The 24,267-nt window shown below is 41.3% G+C and overlaps 1 protein-coding gene across 2 annotated transcripts in view; it reads left to right on the top strand.

Moving 5' to 3' along the window:
* LOC114666789 (cysteine-rich motor neuron 1 protein-like) overlaps positions 1 to 24,267 on the top strand; it is a 180,936-nt gene that overhangs the window by 98,553 nt on the left and 58,116 nt on the right. For both annotated transcript variants that reach the window (XM_051919849.1, XM_028821788.2), the window contains exon 2: positions 129 to 371. In XM_051919849.1, coding sequence (XP_051775809.1) covers positions 129 to 371 — 243 coding nt within the window. The remainder of the gene's footprint in view (positions 1 to 128; positions 372 to 24,267) is intronic.

Below are 24,267 nucleotides of genomic sequence, written 5' to 3'. Positions count from 1 at the left end.
TTGCGACTGCCTGTGTTACTGACTGTGTGGCTTCTTCTGTTTTTTACAGTGGCCTGAGGTTTTGTATCTTTGTGCTATACTGACCTTTTGTCTCATTTTGAATCATGTTAATTTTGGTGTATTTTCAGGTAAGCTGAAGTGTTCTGATGTCAAGTGTCCTGATCAGCTAAAAGCTGACTGCCCAGCAGACTCTATTCTTAGGCAGGATTTAGTCTCAGAGAACAGCTGCTGCCCAACAGCCTCTCAGCAATGTGTGTGTGACCAAGAAGCATGCGTGAAGAAGACCTGTCCGGAAGGATTCCTTTTGATTCTGATGTCTGAGGGCAAAGGAACACCTGGAGAATGCTGCGATGTTTACGAGTGTCAGAGAGGTAAGAAGAAATGCTTTGCTTGGGTTTCTACATGTCCATTGTGGCCGTGGCAGACATAGAGCTCACAAGTAAAGGTCCTCTTTGGGAGAGATTTTCAGATGTTGACATCAAGCAGCAATCATCTGTCTGCATTGTATTTTTATTAGTACAGGTAACCACTGTTCCGTATTTTGTTAATTTTTCGTACCTATTGTAGGGAGTTTTTTGAACATTTTTGCTGCTAAACTGGGCTTTTTAAGTCAAAGAATTTGTTTAGATATATTTACTTTTCGCTCTCTTCCTTCCTGAGAAAACTTTACATTTTTTTTAAGATTTTCCCATAATGCCATTTTGTATTGTTTATGGGTGCTGCCGTTTTGTAATATTTGTCTTGACTGTTGTCTTGTTATTCTCTCCCAGATAATCCCAGGAATGTGTGATCACTGTGTTAGGGTGCTAAGGTGACCCTGTTCTCCCTTTTATATTATTTATCATGTAGATGTTAACAGAATTTCTCAAAGCCCATACTCTCAACACACTGTCACGTTTGACTGCTATTGTAGTTCAAAATTTCACCCTTCCTTGTATATCTGTAACCCCAGGCAATTAGACAGAGTACCAGAATGTGCAGAAAAGATTACACATATATTTGTGCATTATAGATAGTAAATTTTAATCTTTAACATTAAAATTAGTGCCATAAGCAAAAGCAAGCAGAATGTGGCTTTGCAAAGCATGCAACCTGATAATGCTAGATGTGTAGTTGCAGGTGGCACATAAACTTGTTTTTACACTCAATTCTTTCTGGTCAGCTCATCTCTGATCTGTTCTCTTCAGGTCATTACCTGGTCTGCTCTTGTCTCTTCATTGTCTGACTTTAAATAACTTTCTTTCTTAATGGCCTGTCCCAGACACAGTTGCTGGGCTCATAAATCTAAAACCTGTCTCTCATCCTCCAAGCTTACTTCTGGGAGGGGGATGACTCCTAAAATGTAAAGTATCCCTGCACTCCTGAGCAGCACTTCCACAAAAAAAAGGTTTTATGTGACCAGGTAAATCGTAAATGTCCCCAAGGACTCTTTCCCTACTTTTTAAACATTTATATTTATAAAATGATCAGAATTTCACTAGGATAAACCTCCCTGACTATTTATTGCAGCTGAGACTTCACTGGGACAAACCCCCTGAAACTCCTACCCCATTTATTACAAGCTGGCCTTCATGGCTTTGAGAGAGAAGTGATGCGTAGGTCAGCACAAACAGGCGGCTCACAATTCTGTGTTGCACCAGGGAGGCTGGAGTAAGACATGGCGTTGTGGACTTATCTGTTATTTATTTCTGAACTGTTTTAGTACAGGTACTGAGGTCCAAAAGCTGGTATTGATACCAAAGTCAAAGTTTTAGTATTGATGCATCACTAGACAACAATGTAAAGGACAACCTGGACAATTCCAAGGGATCTGAACTTGCAGAGATAACACCATACTTTGTGTCATTTTAAAGTACTAATTATGCTATTTGAAATCCCCCGTTATCAAACTTCTTTCTTGCATTCTTTTTTTTTATTTTTGATTAGAGTTAATGTTCAGGTCTGAAGTCAGAAGAGAGCTAGAGAGAGTTTGGGGCCTTCTAAAGGCTCCATAAGACAGGCCAAATGGCTTAATCGCAAACTTAATGGCCTGCCCCAGCCTACGCAAGCCTGAAAGTAGTTAACTTGTTAAAATAATCTAACTGACCCTCAAATTCAGAGTGCATCTCAAGAGAAAGGGAACAATGATAGATAAAAGTTTTGACCATGCACAAAATTATCTTTATAAATGAGGAGCAAAAGGAGTTGTGTCCAGGGCAATTCTAAAGCAAACAGCACCTAAAAACACAATGCATAAGCAGAATCGATCATAAAATCAGACCCCAACGTATACACTCGTTCAAAATGTGACACATTTTTTTTTTTACATTTTCTTGCCTCCTCCAATCTCACATCAATTTCTCAGACGCATCAAATTTTGTTGCAGCAGCCACTTCAAGGACTTTTAAATTTAAACCAGCTTCATATTTTCTTCTGATCGAATGCTCCATCGTAGATAAGGGAAGCTCTTACGATAAAGGTGTATGAGGGTGTGAGATACAAAAAACACAAAACAGTGCAAATGTCACTTCAGAATAGTTCAGGTATTACCGTGTGGTCACGTAGACACAATACATAGAAAAAAGGCCGTGGGCTCCGTGGTTACTCCCTCGGGTGGGTGTTAGCATATCATTATCTCTTGGTCCAATAGAGTGAGTTTTCCGCATTCGACTCATATGACCGACATTATAAAATACCAGAAATTATACGGTAAAATCAAGCCCTGACTTATCTGCGGGAGAACTTATTCACAAGTATATACGGTATGTATTTACTCCTTATTGTTATATGTTAATGTGTACTTTCTTTATTTACTAAGAAAAAAGAACACTGTATTGTTGCAACATTTTGTTGCAGTCTCGTAGCATATCAGGCACGAGCTCTGTGTGCATTTCATAGCTTCTATATTTTCTTGAAGTTGTGTGCATAATCATGACAAGTTTATTAAGGAATCCAAGAAGAAAAGAGGTGTCATTAGTTCGGAAACTAAGGTAAAAGTTATCAAATAATCCAAAAGTGACATAGCTGTGAATGTTATCGCACGTGACTTTGGCTTGTCCCGCTCTATGATAATGACAATTTTGAATAACAAGGACAAGATTAGTGCGGCTGGTAAAGGATCTGCACCAATGAAATCCATAACAGTGTAGCACCCTTGAGTCTACACCCGTGAAGGACTTGCTCCTCAGGTGGCAAAGATCAGTCCCAGAAAGCAGGACTACCTGGAGAAGCTGGCATAAAAGCAGCTCTGTGATTAGCGTTGGGAGAAACGCAGATGCAGTAGTTAGAAAACCCTTCAAACACATCTCCTGGCTTACATACATCAGTGAGTCACTGCAGCTTCAATGAAGCAGCAGAAGAGACCTATAGCTGATATGAAGAAGCTGGTTGCAGCATGGATTGACGACCAGAAACAGAACCATATCCCACAAACACCATGGAGATCACAGCAAAAGCACTAAGTTTGTTTAAAGTGCTTAATGAAAATCAGGTTCTGAATGAGTTTATTAGACCTCTCCCTCATAACTATTGAGATATGCCAATGCCAGAATATAACCCAGACATAAGCTGATGGATGCCGATAGTTCAAATCAGAGAAAACACAAAACTTATCATCACTACAGAAAACTTCTGAGCTTCCTCTGCTCTGACCTAAGCAACTAGAGAGTGGGCTAGGAGTGGTGATGTCAGGGTGGCCCCGCACACACAAAATACAAGGGACATGAGAGAACATAATATTACACATTGTCGGAAATAGCCCGGACACAGACAGACAGACTTCATTTTAAAGTCCCAACACACGTTTATTTACACAATGCACACAGTCCAAGTATGCACAACCCAGTGCTACAGCACCAATCACCCCAATAGTCCAGGCCAGTCCACAATACCTTCAGGCCGCCTCCTTCTCTCCTCTCACTCTCACTCTCACTCTCACTCTCACTCTCACTCTCACTCTCACTCTCACTCTCACTCTCACTCTCACTCTCACTCTGAGACCTCGTCCTCTTCCACCCGACTCCAGCCCTGAATGAAGGGAGGCGGCCCCTTTTATAATCACCCGGATGTGCTCCAGGTGGTTCCCGGCAATCTTCCCCTGACACGCCCCTGTGTGGCGGAAGTGCTGGCTGTCTTTCCGGAAGCACTCCGGGTGTCTCATTTTCTTCTTCCTCCCAGCACTTCCTGGTGTGGCGGAAGTGTCGGGGTCCCAAGTCCTCCAGGCATAAGGACACCCCCTGGCGGTCCGGAGGAGGCATAAGCCCTCCTTCTGTCCTTCTGGGCGTCTCGGCTGGGTACCACCCCCAGCCACGTGCCACAACATGGAAATGCAGTATTTAAAAATTAAATATTTAAAGAACATATAATAAAAGAAAAACATTATTTCATAAAAAGAAAACAAAACGCTGAAATAATGAAACATGGAAACTTCAAGAAAAACAATATTTTATAATTCCTACTTGCTGTTAATGCTTGTCAGCTATTAAATAAGCTATACATTTTTTGAATCAGGGGATTGTTTTCTGGCATCATTTTTTAATTTGGAGTCTTTGCTTTGAAGTTTATAGTTGTGTGCCACTTTGTTGAGGTTTACATGTCACCCGTTGTCATGCGAATCCTTCCATGATGCACAAGGTTTACGTGATGGTGGCATAATCAGCACCACCATATAACGATACTCTTGAGCAGCCCTAGCATTATCTGAGATTATGTTCCTTATTTGTGAACTATGCGCTTTACTTTGGGAATTGTTTGGGATTGACCATTGCTTTGAACTTTAGACTTTGATTTTTGGATTAGCATGTCTGGTTTGGTCATTTTCTTCTTTGATCTCCAGTTTTGACCATTTGTTTCATTTTCTGGCCTTATCATTTTTCCGGCTCTGTTATATAGTATCTATCTATCTATCTATCTATCTATCTATCTATCTATCTATCTATCTATCTATCTATCTATCTATCTATTATATAGTGCCTTTCATATCTATCTATCTATCTATCTATCTATCTATCTATCTATCTATCTATCTATCTATCTATCTATCTATCTATCTATCTATCTATCTATCTATCTATTATATAGTGCCTTTCATATCTATCTATCTATCTATCTATCTATCTATCTATCTATCTATCTATCTATCTATCTATCTATCTATCTATTGTATAGTGCCTTTCATATCTATCTATCTATCTATCTATCTATCTATCTATCTATCTATCTATCTATCTATCTATCTATTGTATAGTGCCTTTCATATCTATCTATCTATCATATAGTGCCTTTCATACAGTATCTATCTATCTCTATCTCTCTCTCAATCTATGTATCATATAGTGCCTGTTCTTTCTATCTCTATATCCTGAGCAGGGTTGTAGGGCAGCTGGAGCCTACCCAAGCAATCATGCTGTGCAAAGCAGCAACAGCCCATGAACAAGGTCCCAGTCTATCAGAGGGTCAACACGCACACTTGTGAGGATCCAGTTTAGTATAAGCAATCCACCTAACCTGCATGTCTTTGCAGTGTGGGTGGAAATCGAAGCACCCAGAGGAAATCCACAAGAAACAGGGAGAACATGAAAACTCCACAGGAACATCTGGGATGTGAACCCTGGTTTCCTTACTGCGACATAACAGCAATACTACTGGTCCAGCATGCCACCTGCTGTGCAACATATCAACTTCTTCATAGGTTTAAATGCAAAGCAACAGTCTGTCTGCCCCATGCCTCATAATAAAGGACATATTAGGCTTCATGCCATAGTCTTCCTTCCAGTACCTGCCTGATTATCTGAGGGAAAGGGGAATAAATTTGAATCTTGAAGTCTTTAAATCTTAGAGCCCCATAATTAGAAAAACAAGCCCCACAAGAGTGGATAATCTGTTGTGACACACACTGGAGTTTTTTGCTCTGTGGCTCTACTGGCAGCTTTGGATTAAAAAAATGAAACGGAGCACAACACATGGGATGTGTTTGGGTGACATATGACAAAGGTCTCTGCACACAACATTTAAATCAGGCGTATAATTTCTAATTATTCAAGCAATTTTGTTTCCTGTAATACTTCACAAGATACGCAGTTTCTATTTCCAGGGAGGTCACATGCCATTGTTCAAGATGTCCTTTGCCAAGCTTCTGTTAGCATTCAAGGAGGCGTATGGTGGAATGTGACCGTTGATTCATGTCCCAAGTATTTTTTCCTCCCAAGTGGCAGAGTTGAACCTTCCAGAACACTAAACAAACTCATAGTCTATATACCACTTGATCTTTTTAAAATAATAATTTCCATTTTTTAAAAAGATTCCATGAACTTCAGATTTTTTTTGCTTTTTAGTAAGTACAGTATATGTGCAAGAATGCAGTGTTTGTCCTTCAGTTAGCCAAAACAAAGTGCAAACACAAAATGCAGGGCCGCTTTATTGAAAATTGTATAAACAATGGCACAATCACTTGGCTATACACACACTACCACATGGCACACGCTTTGGTGCAGCACGCTCTTTTGAAGTGCGATGCTCCATTGTGCTCAAAAATGAAGTCATGGTTCTGTAACTTCCACAATGCACTAGGTCCTAAAACCTCCCAGGTGTGTCATGGCTTCTCGCCACAGCCCCTACTAGTAGGTGGGCTCATGTCACTCGCTTTCAGTTGGATAGCAGGAATCTGTCCCCACAGCATTGTCCACCATCTGCAGAACAACATCACTGAGCACAAAGATGAGCCAGGAGCTTGTAAAGTTTAGGGTGTTCTGTCATGCACAGTTAATTCAAAATGTCGTCATCCCCCTTCACTTTCTCCACTTCATTGGTTGTAGATTTCATTTTAAATGGATAAAAATACAGTTTTGCCTGTTAATCTACAGTCATGGCCAAATGTTTTGAGAATGACATAAGGATTGATTTTCATCAAGTTTGCTGCTTCAGTGTTTTTAGATCTTTTTGTCAGATGTTTCTATGGTGTACTGAATTAGAATTACAAGAATTTCATAAGTTTCAAAGGCTTTTATTGACAATGACGTTACGTTTATGCGCAGAGTCAATATTTGCAGCATTGGCCCTTCTTTCTTTTTCAAGACCTCTGCGATTCACCCTGGCATACTGGCAATCAACTTCTGGGCCAAATGCTGACTGATGGCAGCACCTTCTTGTAGAATAAATGCTTGGAGTTTGTCAGAATTGGTGGGTTTTTGTTTGTCCATCCGCCTCTTGAGGATTGACCACAAGTTCTCAGTGGGATTAAGGTCTGGGGAGTTTCCTAGCCATGGACCCCAAATTTCGATGTTTTGTTCCCCAAACCCCTTGGTATTCACTTTTGCCTTCTGGTCCATCATGCTGGATTGTTCAATGTTGGTCACCAAACTATTCTTGGATGGTTGGGAGAAGTTTCTCTTGCAGGATATTTTGTAATTCTACTTCAGTCTACCATAGAAACATCTGATAAAAAGATCTAAAAACAGTAAAGCAGCATACTTTGTGAAAACCAACACTTGGGTCATTCTCAAAACCTTTGGCCACGATTGTACATTCAGTAACCCACGATGACAAACTGAAAACCTGTTTTCAGAAAGGTTTGTGAATTTGTTAAAAATCAAAAACTGAAATTTCTCCTTCCTAGATGTAGTCAGATCCTTTGCTGTGGCCCTCCAAATTGTTCTCAGGTGCATTTTGTTTGCTTTATTTCTTCCTTGAGATATGTCTACAACTTGATTTGAGGCAATCTGTGGCAAACTGAATTGACTAGACATTGTTGAGAAGTGCACAAGTCCATCGTTGTATAGACAGTCCTACAGTTCCCACTGCATGTGAGGAGAACAACCAAGTTATGAAGCCCAAGGAACTCTCTGTTGACCTCTGTGATCAAAGTGTAGTCTGGCAGAGGTCAGGGCAAGGGGATCAAACCATTTGTAAAGCTTTGAGTGTTCCCAGGTGCTCAGGGGTCTCAGAAATTGTGAAATGGAAGAAGGTTGGAACCACCAGGACTTTTCCTAATAATAAATAATTAAAGAGCACTTTTACACAGTGAGTGGGGAGCCACTTCAACCACCACTAATGTGCAGCAGTCACCTGGATGATGTGACAGCAGCTATTTTTGTGCCATTATGCTCACCACACAATAACTGTTAGGTGGAGAAGGAGTAAGAGATAGTTAACCAATTAGACATGATGGGATGAGTAGGGGTACAGAATGACTAGGCCGTGGTGGGCAATTTAGCTAGGACTTGTGAAGGATGCCCAGATGTTTTACGTCTCATCCTAGAATTGACCATACAGTCAAACTGAGTAACCTGGCAAGAAGGGCCCTGGTTAAGAAGTTGGGGGACGACTCAATGGTCATTCTATAAGAGCTTCAGAGGTCCTCTGCTATGATGGGAGGACCTATTGGAAGAACAACCATCTCGGCAGCACTTCATCAGTCAGACATCTATGGTGGAGTGGCTAGAAAAGGCTTAAAACAGTTTAAAGGACTCTGTCAGCATGAGGAGAAAGATCCTCTGGCCCCATGAGACACAAATGAAACTTTATGAGCAGAACTCCAAGCACAATGTCTGAAGAAGATCAGGCAGTGCTCGTTATCTGCTTAATACGATCACTTTGATGAAGTGTGGTGGTGGCAGCATCGTGCTCTGGGGGAGGAGAGACAAGGAGACTTACTGGACATATGGCAGGCTATCTGCCTTCTCACCCCAGTTTTTCTGGAGCATTTGTGCTGCTATTATGTGCCTGGACGTCTGTCGGGAGCTTTCCTGCCTATGCCATCCCCATGGTGCCCCTGAAAGACTCTGACAAGCTGGGCACTCTCTCAGAGGGTCTCATGTAATGCTCAACCAAAGGTTGGTGTATTTATATTTTATATAATAAATTATTTTCATTATTTAGTGAAATACTTTAAATCAGAAAGTTCTTGCAAGGATGTTGAATCATCTTTTCCATACAGAGTACCACAGCACACCATACCATTTTCTAACTCCACTTAATCCTCGTTGCATGGGGGTTGAAGCCTAACCCAGAAAGCATAGGGAGCAGTGCAGGAACAGTCTCTGATCAGGACAGCAGGGAACACACCAATCCAAACACACACATCACACACATCACACACAGACTACGGCCAGTTTAGCATTACTAATCTACCTAACCTGCTTGTTTTTAGACTATGAGGGGAAACGAGGCAGACACGGTGAGAACATGCAGACTTCACACAGGGAGGACCCGGGACGCAAACCCTGGTGTCCTTACTGAGGTGCTGCGCTACCGCTGTACCAGTATGCCACCCTGTAGTATACAGACTAACTTTTGTGGTAAATCACAATGTTTTCATGTGTTCTTCCATTTGCACCTCTGCCAAGCAGAGTGATCCACTTTGGCTCTATGAAGTAGAACTCAGCTTTGTGTTAAATGTGTTGGCTGAACATGCTAAGTGAGGGTGAACAGGAACTAATGGTCCTTACGATCCCCAAAATTCCTCAAGTGTCACATGGGAGCCATTGTGCCCTAGTCAGTAGGCCAGTGGGCTTCAGGGTTGAATTCTCCTGCTAGTTAGCTTTGTGCCATTGAGCAAATTGCCCATGACCAATTTCTACAGTTGTCCACTTATATCACAGCATTTTTGTACTCTTTTCTGTAGCCCTTCGTATAATATAGTACTGCCTTTGAGGTGGGGTGCTTTTTTATAAGCTAAGCCCTTGTGCCTGGGCCTTGAGCCCTTATCTCTCATTTTGACTTCCTCTCTCTGCATACCTTTGCACCATAACTTAAATCTTCATGTATGTCAGTTTGCTGTTTTCTTTTATGTGAGTTTAAACGCTTATACTTAGAAGAAGACTGCTTAGCACATCACTTTGCCTAAACACAATGGTGGACTCCAAAAACACACATCAACAACAAAGACGTTCAGCAGTTTAGCGCTGGGAATGCTGTCGGTGTTTTTCCTTCTGATAGATGGACTATAATTCAATTACATATGTGGCACTGACTTCATTGTGTTTGGAGGAAAGGGGATCAGACTTTGATAACAAACGTCGCCTGCTCTTTTCCAGCAGAGCTTGACTGCTATTGTTCTGACTATAAAGAGCCAATGAATGCCATTACATCAAAGACAGGCTACAGTGAGAAAGGGATGAACTTTCAAATCCTGTCCAAAGCGTCGGCTGAGACCAAAATGTTAAGGTTACATTTACATAAGGCCACTGGGGGCCGAAGCAATAAAATCATACAAACAAATTGAATGTAACTGCTTTGTCAGCAGCTGGTTTCATGTTTTTACAGAACTGAAATCAAATCTCCACACCATACTCATAAATTTGTGAAACAGAGCACATGGTCCACAGTGTGAGCGGGTCGTCCTTCTCTGTTAGTTTTGCTGATAATAGATTTATTGATATTTGTATTAATGTCTGCTTTCACTTCTTTCTTTTAAATAATGGTAATGTAAGAAACTGGCACTGTAACCGCTTATTGGCAAAACTCAAAAATGTGCCAAAACATTTAGATTTGTTACTACCTGTGCTGCCCATATAAGATGGGATGAAATCTAAGTGGCTAACAGAGACCTCAGCGTTAATGTTTGCAGTGCACTTTCTATTGGAATGTATTTTGTAATTTATGTAGTAATAAAATGCATTGCATTTGTCATTCCAACAAATGGCATATTACGAATATTTCTAGAAATAAAATACATTACATTTTGTCATTCTAACAGGTGGCACATCACATATATTTGTCCTAATAAAATGCATTTTACTTGTCATTCTAATAGGTGGCATATCACATTATTTGTAGTGATAAAATGCATTGCATTTTTCATTTCAACAGATGGCAAATCACAAATATTTACACTGCTTTTGTGAATTCCATACCAAATGTCATATAACAGAGACATGTGCATTGCATTGTCATTGTAACAGATGGTGCATCACAAACATTAGCACAGCTTTCACGAATCACATGCTAAATGTCATATAACAGTCAGGATAAGGTGACTTCTGTCCGTCCAGCAGTTACTCTCTCTGTTGTATGTATCTAGCATTAACCTTGTAGTGCAGTGTGTATGTCTGGGGGCTGAGGATGGTCTCTTGTGGTGATGGGCATGTGGCCTCACCTCTTTGGGAATCACCAACAAAACACATAACACAAGCATAAGGAATAAATCAGATTATAAACAGAAATAGCTAACATAAATCAAAAACTCAACAATATACCAAAAAGACATAAAAAGAGAATTTGAACCCCAGCCAAGGGAGGAACCCATGGCAGAAATATGTCACTAGCTAACTTACTTACTTACTTTATTTGTCTGAATGGGGAAATTTGGCTTTTTACAGAAGCTCAATAAATAAATACATTTATAAAATGTGAAAATGGAAGTTCTGAGATCGTCATGAAGACCCTGTTTGATAGTAACAATGCGAATTAAACACAAGTAAAAAATTTTAAAAAATGCAAAGGAAAACACACTAGGACTGTTTGATTGATCAGGTTTTAATGCTTATGCGGGTAGCCTGACTCCAGCAGATGCGGTGGGATGTCTGGTAACATTTATAGCATTCTGACCAGAAGGGGCAGGGGCTTCCAGGAAAACAGGAGGTGACATCACTGCTCTTCAGCAGCCTCCTCCTCCTCCTCCACTCTAGGCCTAGAAGAGGAAAAGTGGTTAGCAAAGCGTTTCACCCAAAGCTATCCCCGAATTCACCTGATGTCCTCCAACATACTCCAGTAGCTCACATTTATTTGTGTGTGTCAAAATAAATAAATTAATAAATATTATAACAAATACACACAAGAATCACTCAAAAGAAAAGCATGGCCTTCATCGTTGTGCTTTGACTGTTTTCAAGTAAGGAAGACAGACTTTTCGAGGTCAGGTTGTTCTTCTCACTAATCATGGCCCCAGAGATTGGCGATGTGTTGTATGTTGCTTAGGGCAGGCAAGTGAGAATTTCACTGGACTGTGTACACTTGATAAGAGTGACCTTATTAGGGAGGCACTGTATAAATGGTACTGAAAAAGTATCGAAAAAAATACATTTTTAAACAATGCAGTACCAACTTTGGGGGATTTTTATTAGCAGAAGTACATTGTAAATATCAGATTTTCTCTCCTTCCCTCGCCATTGCAATTATGGAAAAATTCCAGTTTTGTTGACTTCACAAAATGAAATTACAGGCGTTTGACACAATCGGAGCTTCAAGGGGAAACCTCTCCCCTCATTACCTCGACACGATCAGGACTGCACAGCTGCTAAGAGAGAGGTGGGGCGTGGTGTGGCGCAGTTGACAGTGCACCAGGGTGGAGAGCAATCGTGCAGTGCACTTACGAGGCAGGAGCAAGATGGAGGGTTTTGGAGTTTTCTGTTATTTGTTTGGAATTGTTTGGGTTTGAGTCCTCAGGGCTGAAAGCTGGCATCAAAACCAAAGTCAGAATGTTAGTATTAATCCAGCACTACCCTGTAATGACTCCATAATATGGTTGTTTGCTTTTCTTTCCTTGAATGCTATTCTTTGCGGAATTTTCTTGTGCTTTGTCTCATATAAAGGTCTAGTCTTGTACTGTAGATTATGGGAAAAGTACACATCCATGGGCTGCGTAGACAGCGTTCCCCTTCATTTAATTCTCTGTCATAAAGACAAGAGAGTCTCCGAGTGAGAGAAACAGCAAGTGCCTCAGAGTCACAGGCTCCAGGAAGACAGGGGTGAGCCAAAGTTAAAGCAAGAAAAAGGAGGGCATTTGAATGGAAGGACTGTATGGTGCAAAGTGCACTTACAGTTGAAGTGCATGTATTTTTGTAAAGCAAACAGGATGGAGTTCAAGTCCTCTAAATACAGAAGCCTTATCTTAAAGAGAGGCTGTGCCCAGGAGAGGTTTTGCTTTAAGATTGGCGCAGAGAATCATTCCCACCATCAGTGAGAACCCTGTGAACAGCCTTGGGAAATGATACAGCGCTGATTGAGATGTTATTGATACAACGCTGATCAAGATGTTATTGATACAGTGCTGATTGAGATGTTGATACAACGCTGATCGAGATGTTATTGATACAACGCTGATCGAGATGTTATTGATACAGTGCTGATTGAGATGTTGATACAACGCTGATCGAGATGTTATTGATACAGTGCTGATTGAGATGTTGATACAACGCTGATCGAGATGTTATTGATACAGCGCCAATCGAGATGTTATTGATACAATGCTGATCGAGATGTTATTGATACAGTGCTGATTGAGATGTTGATACAATGCTGATCGAGATGTAATTGATACAGCGCCGATTGAGATGTTATTGATACAGAGCTGATCAAGATGTTTGTGCAAGCAGATGGGCGAGAATGTTCTGCTGGAAAAGTATTAGGCACCTGGCTCTTTGCATAGAGTTCTCCCCAGACTCCTGTGACCACTACGTGTTTACGAAGTCCCCCTGTCCACTGTAGCAACATTGCAGAGGATCTTCAGCAGCTTCTCGAGGAGGTGGCTGTCAGTTCTTAAAGTTGTCTGCTGCGTTGGCATGTACAGCTCAGGCAGCAAGATTTTTATATGGGCAGCTCACTTGTGAAAGAGTTTAAGGTGACAGAGGTCTGGTGTGCTCAGATGCTGTGACACAGTGAGATTGAAATGGTCAAGCGGGCAGGAGTCAGCACCCAGGCTGGACATAAATGGATGGCTAGCAGGGCTGTGAGGGAGACGGAAGAGAAGACAGACATCGTGGGAACTTTGAACCCAGCGAGGTTGGGGCCAGGCCTTGTCGCTTGGTCAAGATGGAAGGGTGCTAAATCATAGAATCTTTGGGCCATTGTGCCAAGGGAGATCTGGGCCTCAGAGGAGGAGGAGTGCAGGTGTTCTAAAGCAGTGCCCATAACACAACAGTGCAACTGCAGTCATTCAGACTGTACACGAGGAAGCATCTGGGCTGGAAGGACTCGTGTAACATGGAGAAGCACAGGATTAAGTTCTTACTTTGCTCTGTCTATGACATTTTTCCCCACCTCCAACAAACTTGCATTGTTGAAGATTAACAGAAAACCTGAAGTGCATGCTGTATGGGAGACCTACCCGCCTGAAACACATCTCATCCTGCCAAGTGAGCCTCTTGGATGGAACATCCAGTTGGCAGCATGACCAAGAGCTGGCGCAATTGGCTTTGTGATTGAAGAATCAGAAAAAGCAACAGAACACCAAGGTACAGGCCTCAGGGCCTTGGTTCATCAGCTTTATCTGGCTGGGAGAGACAGTGGGCAAAGGGGCAAGGAGCACAGAAATCCTGGCCACAACAGTTGACTGTGAGGTGGAGGTGGTCCTGAGGAGGCAGTTCATATTGCTCAGGGAATTGATTGGCACAAGCCTGCAACGAGAAATTGTCCTGTGGTCCAGTCATGGTTCTCCTGGAACCCGTCATCTTCAAAGTGCAAGCATCGAGGATGGAGTGCCTGGAACTGCCCAGTGCAAGTCAACTGCAGGGTTTTCCCAGGGAAATCAGTTTGGAGTAAACTGGAAATCCTTAGGTTTGGAGATCCAGCTAAAAGGAAGCCAGTGGATGACATCAGCTAGCAAGTAGAGGCAGTGGACTGTAGGGGCCGAGGTGAAGATCCAGGATGCTGGCTCTACTGTCGAGTCTCGTCTGAGGTGTCACAGGCTCATCAACAAAACACCAGAGATAAAGGGGGGTGAGCCTTGAAAACTTGGTGAAACGCTCACAGTCTGGACCTCAAAACTCTATCCTGGAGAAGGGAAGAATGGAAGAAAATGTCCTTAAGAAGGAGGAGAGCGATTAATGCCAACCGCCTCATATCAGATACAGGAGAAGCGTCTGGTGGTGATTTTGTGTTTTACACATTTTCAGTCAAGCTCTAATTCTGGTCATTCATTGGTGAATTTCATTTATGCCCAAATGTATTGCTGTTACTAAATGCATGTGTATGTTCAATTTGTTTTTATGGTAAATATGGGTAAAAATCCAAATACAAGAATAATTCAAAGAAAACCAAAAATAGGAAAAAACTGAACGTAGGAAAAAAGAGTTTGGTTTCATAAAGGCCCTGAGCGTTCACATCAGGTGGATTCAGAGAGAGTTTCTGTGCACCGCCGCTCTGACTGACCTTGGCTCATGCAGTCCACCACTCGGGATGACCCGGTGAGGGCCTCTTGTTTTGTTCGCCTGACTTTATATTTAATGTGTTGTCTTGTATGTACAGACTGTCCCTGCATTTGTGAACCTGTGGAATCAAACAATACATTTAAACCTGAGCTGACAGTTATTAAAAAATGAAAGCAACAAATAAAAAGGCAAGTCAGGTAAATTTTTGTTGTTACAGAATACTGGGCAGAAATAATAGCCATTAAAAAGAAAAATATCCACTGTAGGAAAACAAAGGGAACAAGATAAAGGTTTGGGGGGATCCACCCCATATATTGTCCGGATTGCTGTAAGGCAAAATATCTTTGATTAGCAAAGAAAGTAATCGTTTCGGACTGAGTAGTATATCACACTGATGAACAGGAGGATTGTCAGGTTAATATGGTGGAGAGGGAGGAAGAGGCGGGTCATCAATGGGAAATGACGTCATCCCAGGGGCGGTCTAATGCTGAAATAGGAAGTGGAGTTGTTCTTAATTGTTCCTGCAAAGAATGAGAGAAGGTATTAGTGCTCATAATCAGTCTCAACAATAACTAGATCCTGCTGCTGTCTCCGATATGCACGTGTGTGACACCACATTAATAAAAGGACAAATGTCTGTGTGTGCTGTGTTTCTGTCTGGTCGCTATTGTCTCTGTATTATGCCATTTGGCACTTAATTTGTAAAAGCAGTGCTAGCATTTGTGATGTGCCAACTGTTGGAATGACAAGTGCAATGCATTGTACTACTACATGCGTTACATAATACATTCTAATAGATGGTGTAGTGCAAACGTTAACTCTGAACATGCTGAAGTCTATGTTCAATACTTAGACTTTAGCCCATCTTAGAAGGGTAGCACAGCTAGTTAAATTAGAAAATGACAAGCTATTTAAACATTTGTTTGAGAATATGTGAAAATCTCAGATGTAAAGCTAGCAAATTATTGAGGCTTAAACAACATTTCCATTATTTGAAGGGCTTACTACATGCTTTTGCTAAGTGGTAGATTTAGTAAGGTTAATGATGCAGTTAAAAAAGAAATCTAGCAATGTGACAGTAGATGTTTCCTGAGACATGAAAAATATCTTTAAACTTGAAAAAGTCAAATAAATGGCCAACTTTGTGGAGGCATTTGGAAGCTAAGTTTGTAATTTGTATTTGTTTGCAGTGTAGTGATGACATGTTTAATGTCAGGTGTTTACCAAGAGATCACAAACCCAATATGTGAGGATGGATGGCTTTGGTGTAAACATGTGAACATGAAGAAGTGATGCAGATGGCGTCCACCAGCACTACCTGCTCTCTCACTCCTAATGTTGGCTCCACTTTAGCTTGGCACATTGTAATTTGAGCATGTTGTCGAATTGCGCAATGGCATTTTGAATATGCAGTCATTTTAAAGACGCTGGTGACCAATATAATATTCAACAAAAAAAAGGAAGGTGTCTTTGAGACACTTGAGCTTCATGAGTGTCTTACAGGGACTGATGTAACTGTGCACTGGTGGATTGGAGAGTGGATTACACCATCTATAGTAACTTCCTCCATTCTCGTACCCAAAGCAGATGATGTTCTGCCATCACTTCCCTTCCTCCCTGACGCTACCTCTTTCACCTCAGCCACAATAAAAGAATGTCTAACAAGAAGAACAGCATCATTTCAACAAGGGCAGCACAGGTGGGCAAACCTTTGACAGAGCAGCACTCTTCAAAACCAAACATTCATCTTGAGACCTCCTCCATTTAAGAATTATGGAGGCTGCCCTGCTCTTGGGAACCTTCAATGCTGCAGACATATTTTTTTCAGTCTTCCCCAGATGTCTGCCTCAATACAATCCCATCACTGAGCTCTGCAGGCAGGTCCTTCACCCTCACTGCTTGGTTTTTGTCTGCTGGCGGACCTTCTATAGACACATGTGTGCCTTACCCAGTGAGTCCAATCAATTAAACTGACAACGGGTGGAATCCACACAAGGTGCAGAAACATCTCAGTGATGACCAATAGAACAGGGTGCACCTGAGACAGAGAAAAGGGTCTGAATACTTAGTCAATCGGAGAGTTCAGTTTTTTTATTTTTAGTAAATTTGCAACAATTCATAAAATCCCATTTTTACTTTCTCATTCAGGAGTTATTGAGTGTTTCTTGATGAGGAAAAAAATGAATGTAAATGATTTTAGCACAAGGCTGTAACATAACAAAATGTGATAAAAATGGAAAGCCTGAATGCTTTTTATAGCAGGCCTGATTCTCTCCTGATGTGTGGGCCGTTGTCTTCACCTGGTGCTGCCAGAGCGGGCTGAAAGGTGGAGAGTGGACGGATAAGGAAATCTCAGGGCAGCAGTTGTGGTGCTCCAGCATGTCAGTGGATGAGGTTCTCATATGCCAGGGTGTGTTAACACATTTTATATCTTTAAGCTTATGTTGTTTTTATACCACAAACCAATCAGGGTAGAAGTTGGAAGCCTTGTCCTCTTTTCCTAGAAATTTCTGGGTATAATGTGCTGCTATCTCAAAGTCTTCTATAGCAGAATGCTGAAAAAAAGAAAGAATGTGTAATTAAAAGGAAAAGCAAGTACCGTATATAATCGTGTACAAGTCGGGTCTTCAAACCCGAAAAATCGGTCATAAAATCAGACCCGACTTACACGCCCATTCAAAAATGCGACACTTACATATTTATTTTTTTTACATCTTCTTGCCTCCTCCAATCTCGCACCAGTTTCTCAAACGCATTGAATTTTGTTGCAGCAGCGCACTTACCAATTTTTTTCACCACTTCAACTTTTAATTTAAAACCAGCTTCATATTTTCTTCTGATTGAACGCTCCATCATAGATAAGGGATGCTCTTACCATAAAGGTGAATGAGGGTGTGAGATACAAAAAACACAAATCAGTGCAAACGTCACTTCGGAATAGTTTGAGTATTACTGTGTGGTCACGTAGGCACAATACACAGAAAAAAAAAGGCTGTGTGCTCTGTGGTTACTCTCTCAGGTGGGATATCGTAATCTCTTAGACCAATAGTGCGAGTTTTCCACATTCAACTTATACGACTGACATTATCAAATACTGGAGATTATACGGTAAAATCAAGTCCCGACTTATCCGTGGGAGAACTTATACACGAGTATATATGGTAATAGCACTTTGTGATAATAATATGTATATATCCATACCAATTGCATATGAAACAATAAGATTTCTTAACCAGGCTGTTAATACAAATTGAAAACACATTAAATGCACAGACCACAGTGACACATTTTTGATTGGCAGGGTTGTCTGTACTGTCTTTGAGGTGGAGACATGCTGCATTTCTGATCATCATGTTCTATTCCACTTCCCCAGTTTTTTGCTCCAAATATATTTTTCAAAACAAGAAGTGTTTAAAATCATTTCATAGCTTAGGAAACCTATGATGAGCTAGAATTTGTAAAAAATGTGGATGGTTTATTTGCAGAAACTTGACCATAGATGGAGAGTTCTCAGTCTGTGTCTAACTCCACCTGAGCAGACCCTGAGTGTTACTGACCCTCAGTCACAAATCCTTTGCGTCAGCCATTCCTCTAACAGTGTGCTATATGTAATGGCTCATGAGCCTCTTGTAATCTGGGTGTCAGTTTTGTCTCAGAAGTGCTTCTTCTAATACCCAGAGCAGAAATTGCAAATGACAGACAACTAGAAGGGGGATGACAACAGTGGCCCTCATTATCTGTGAGCCCACCTTCTCTGCCGTATGCCCAGTTGTGTCGCATTTTTGGGCGTGTGGTTTGTAACTGGAACTTCTCTTTGTGGTCACTTCCCTGTCCCCTCACTATAAAGTGCAGGCAGTGTGGTATAATGATTAAGGCTTTGGACTTTGGTGGTAGGTTCAAATCCCACCATTGACACTATGTGACCACAAGGAAGTTACTTTACCTGCCTGTGCTTCAACTGGAAGAAAAAACATCAAAGAAACGCAAGCAATTGAATCTCAAATGTTGGGCAAAGGTGTCAGTGAAATAATTTAAGTAAAGCAAATGTAAAGAGTTCACCTCCTCTAGACAGCATCAGGAAGCTTGCTAACTTTATTACAATTTGAAAACTTAGCAATTTTATTTAGAAAGTTGTTCATATAAGCAGGAGAGGTATTTTTAATTACAAATTACACAAACAGGTGTTTTTTCTTATTGATTGTAATAAAGTGTCTTCATTCCTGTTTGTTCAGTGCTTCATTTTTTAATAAAGATTTAGATAGATAGATAGATAGATAGATAGATAGATAGATAGATAGATAGATAGATAGATAGATAGATAGATAGATAGATAGATAGATAGATAGATAGATAGATAGATAGATAGATAGATAGATAGATAGATAGATAGATAGATACTTTATTAATCCCAATGGGAAATTCACAGATTTGTTGTTTAAAAAATAAAAACAAAAAAAAAAAATGCCATGACCATCTAAACAAACATTCTGTTCTTTGTGCAAGCCTCACACTGAGGGTCCTTTCAAGAAAACATCCATCCATCCATCCATTTTCCAACCCGCTGAATCCAAACACAGGGTCACGGGGGTCTGCTGGAGCCAATCCCAGCCAACACAGGGCACAAGGCAGGGAACCAATTCCTGGGCAGGGTGCCAACCCACCGCAGTCAAGAAAACATGTTGATTTCTATTTCACAACATAAAAAACAAGGCTCAGAAGCGAAAAAACTATATAATTATCAAATTCCCAGGGGTAGAAATCATCCAAATAAACTGCACATTTGTGCCCAAAGGGCTAGGAGAATTTGGAAAAGAATTAATCAAATTTCCAACAATAACTAATAAATATATAAAAACAAATACCAAAAATTCCAAAAACACCAACTTTATGGTCCTCCACTTCCACCTCTCTTGTTCACTTCTGATGTTTTGTATTCCCTGTTCTTCACACTTTTTTGCACTTGTAGCTTTTTCACTGTACTCCTGTTCATCTGTAGCTAAGAAGTTGATTTGTGTTATCTTGCTAGCAAAACCCAGATGAGTGTCCAATACGCTCCTGGCAGAATCGATATAAAATGCTAAAGGTTGTGTCTGTGATAACTCAGATATCCCTGGAGCTAGGACCTTCATCTTGGTCTTAATTGAAAGCTTAGGACATGATATACGACTGACCTGTGCTCCTGTCCTCACACCAAAATGATTGTTATAGTCACAAAATACAGCGTTGCACAGAACGCCAGCAGTGACATCTCTCTCCTGAGCATAGAGTCAAACTCAGAAGGCACTTCAGTGATGAAGACTGATGAGAGGTAAGCCTGAGTATGGAGCCAGTGAGTGACTGGCTAATACTGTGGCTCATCAACCTGCCAGACATAGTCCACGATGCAGAATGTAAGAATGACAAGTAAACGTATTTACGTTAGGTAGAATGCCTAGAGGGGGCTGGGTGGTCTCGTGGCCTCTGAACCCCTGCAGATTTTATTTTTTTCTCCAGCCGTCTGGAGTTTTTTTTTTGTTTTTTCTGTCCTCCCTGGCCATCAGACCTTACTTTTATTCTTTGTTAATTAGTATTGCCTAATTTTATTTTTATGTTTTGTCTTTTTTCTCTTTCTTCATCCTGTAAAGCACTTTGAGCATTTGTATGAAAATGTTCTCTAGGATTAAATATCGTTGTTGTTGTTGTTGTATGCTGTCAAACGAGGAGATTGTCAAAAACTCACATTTTCCACCCATATGAAAACATTGCTTTTACTTCAGTGTCTGATTGAAGAGCACTACTCACCGTCAAGCAGTATTTCTTAATATTGGAAACAAAAGAATGTTTGGCCAAAATATCAATGTTCAGCTTGCTTTATATGAACCACCTTTACTTGAGGACCAGAGGTCTGCGTGTTTCCTAGTTTATTTAATAGCCTGATTCTGTTAGACGCTTCAGTGACTCCCATTAATTTCTACTCTTCAATTGCAATATCACCTCTTGGTCAAAGTAGTCAGTGCAGCCTTGGTTGAGACTTCACACTTCTTACACATATTTAACTGTTTTCTGAATGCAAGTAATTCACCCTCAAACAGTTCAGGTTCATAGAAAGCCGAGGCCTAACCAGGCAGTGTAAGGTGCGAGGCAGGAGTCAGCCCTTCGCCTGTTGTCTCTACATGAGCATTTCACATTTTAGCACATAATGGCAGCCTGTACCCCATGGGTGTCCAGCCAGCAAGGGCAGAGAGAAGAAAAATGACTGGGAGAAGTACATATTCAGAAAACAGGTAAATGGACCAACTAAATCAACAAAAGACAGAACACAAGATGGGAATCAGAAACAAGAAATGAGAGCACACAATCAAAAACAGAGAGATCGGAAATTAATAAATTGCGAGGAAAAAGGCAAACAAAGAGTTTTGGGTCCCTAAAACCAGATGATTATTTTTAGACGATCTTTAATCCTGTCACCAATTCACACATCAGCGGTGCTGCGTCTCCTGCTGAATGCTGGGATGTTCCCATGAATACCGGAGACGCAAACAACACAAAATATAGTGGTGCTCGTTTGGCATCCAAGATAGTGTTGCCATATTTTAGTTTTCTTTTCCAATGGCATGTTTGTCCTGTTAAAAAAAAAAAGAAAACACTTTAAAAGGGAATTTTTTGATATCAGATAAAGTGCTGGGAATTGGCGCCGCACGAGCAGTACAGTCCATGTGGGCACTCCAGACAGAACATAACAAGATTACAAAAAAGTTTAAAAATGGAACTTTACAGTGTGGCTGATTTCCTCAAAAGAGAGCCACTTAGTCACAGTCTTTCTTTTTTACGACAGCCATCCCGACTGCAGAATAATAAAAAAATACAAGCTAAAATTAAAAAAGTCCCGGCTTTAAAGTTTGAAAACAGAACCTTGGAGATTTGCGCTGATCTTGGCAGGCTGCTTGATGAGTCAGTGGTGTGCGAGAAAGAAAGCCTTTTCTCCACAAGATGACCTAACTGCTGCTCCCGCGGGGGACGCATGAACACAATTTAAAAATAATAGTGTTTGTGTTACAGCCAGAGAAATCCTTAGGAAATTGTACAGAATAAAATTGCACAGTTGTGATATTAAAGGCAGTCATTGTTTGAATAACTTCTTCATTATATTCTGAAATGGTCAATTTTGGTTTTTGGTATAAAAACCGTAAAACTTGCGTATAGCCTAAAGGTGTGTGGTAGGTGCCAGTCAGCACTGTACTCCAAATATAAATGAAATTCCTTTGAAATATTTAGTTGCATTTTTATTCCACATTGGCTGATTGAATCATAATTATTTTTGAATTGCTATTTCAAAATGGGCTGAAGGCAGGGCAGGACACCAGTCCATTACTGGGTCTCCCTCCCTCACACTCTTAACAGGCCATTTGCAGGTGTCCTCTTAGCCTAAGCCACGCGTATTTGGGATGTGTGAAGAGACTGGCATGCTTGGAGGCAGAGAGAGGGGGCACACAGTGGGCCATCAGACACATGAATCTGGGAGACTGGGCTGGGGAGGCCAGCAGATCTCCTTCACGTTTTACTGTATGTCGAGCTGACACCATTATAAAGAGAAAAATAAATGTACCTGAACAGCACCACGTCCCAGGGCTGGATTAAAATATGCTTTTCAGCCAAATATGAGGGAAATTACTCATGCAAAGGAATATAAACATAAGAAAACAAGGACTCGCTCCAGGAATATACAGAGCATTCAGACACCTTCCCTTTCTGTTCACTTTATCCTGGTGTTGATTTAAATTGATAAATTTGCCATTTATGCCCATCAGTCTACACTCAGCAATCCATAATGGGAAAATCAGAAAAGTTTGTAAATTTTTAAAAATCACCAGCTGAAAACTCTCATTCCTTGAAGTATTCAGACTCATACAATAATTGAGTACTTTCCAGAAGACCATTTTGGCAGCACTTCCAGCTTTGAGTCTTCTTGCTAAGTCTTTACAAGCTTAGCACACCTGGGCTGTTCATCTCATTCTTCTTGGCAAATCCTCTCAAGCTCTGTTAGATTGGACGGGAAGTGTCTGTGAACGGCGGGCATCTTCAGGTCCCTGTCATATGTTCTATGGCGTTTAAGTCTGGACTTTGGCCAGGCCACTGTGAGGGTGCGGGTCCTGCTCCATGCTCCCTCTTCTCTTCTGGGATCCTCTCAAATCCAACACCATCGGTAATGTAACCGAATTAACTGGCAGATGAGGAAAAGAGCAAGGGGAAGGTGTAAAGTGTGCAAGTGCTTTTATTTAAAAAATAAATAAATAAAATCTAAGCAGGGTCCAAATAAAGTGCAGTAATTCAAAGTTAATAAATAAACAAATAATCCATAAACACCATGTAAATCCAAACATTTCAAACCAGACTAAAGCGAGACTAAAAACCAACAACAGTCATTGGGCCAAACGAGCCGAGCACAACTCCTTCCGGGTCTCCCAGCTCACCCATGGCTCACTCAACTGGAGAGACTTCAGCCGCCGCGGTCCTCTCACTACTAAACCCCATCTTGGTTACCTCCATCGGCGTCTGCCAGACCGCTCACGGTCGGTTGTCCTCGGATTCCAGGAGAGGGTGCCACCTCGATCATACCCACTCCTCTACACAATCAGTGAGTATGATGCGTCCCTGGAGCGCTGATCCCTGGCTCTGACCGCGCTGACCTCTCACGTCAGCTGGCTGGCTCGTCCTCGTTCACTGCCCCACTCTCGCTCTGCCTGCCTTTCGTTTCCTCCTTCGTCCCCTTTTCGTTTCCCCACTGGTCTGTTCTTTTACGGTTCCATGGGTGCACCATCTCAATCACACAACGCAGGAATCAGATAATACAATTGAGAACAATCGGCCCCTCACATGCAGGTGTGACTCGCCCCAATTACTTCATCAACTCTCCACAGCTGCGCGAGTGTGCTCACAGAGACTGACACGGCCAATGGATTATTTAAAACCCAGCAATTCTTTTGGAGTTGTGGTCCCGCTATACCACAGCCACACAGAAACACTCAGAGACTAATCCTGAAGGCACTCCACCATTGTCCTGGTTGCATGATTTGGGTCACTGAACCATCGCCCCAGTCTGAAGCTACAGTATGTGCACTCTGAAACAGGTTTAAGGACTTCTCTGTGTTCCGTTGCATCATCCCTCCTTCCTTCAATTTTGACCAATCCCTTTGTTCCTGTATCTTGTTGGTATAAGGCAGATGAT

The sequence above is a fragment of the Erpetoichthys calabaricus genome, chromosome 16 (genome assembly GCF_900747795.2).
Source record: "Erpetoichthys calabaricus chromosome 16, fErpCal1.3, whole genome shotgun sequence".
Classification (NCBI taxonomy): Eukaryota; Metazoa; Chordata; class Cladistia; order Polypteriformes; family Polypteridae; genus Erpetoichthys; species Erpetoichthys calabaricus.
This window is presented reverse-complemented; position numbering and strand designations above follow the sequence as displayed.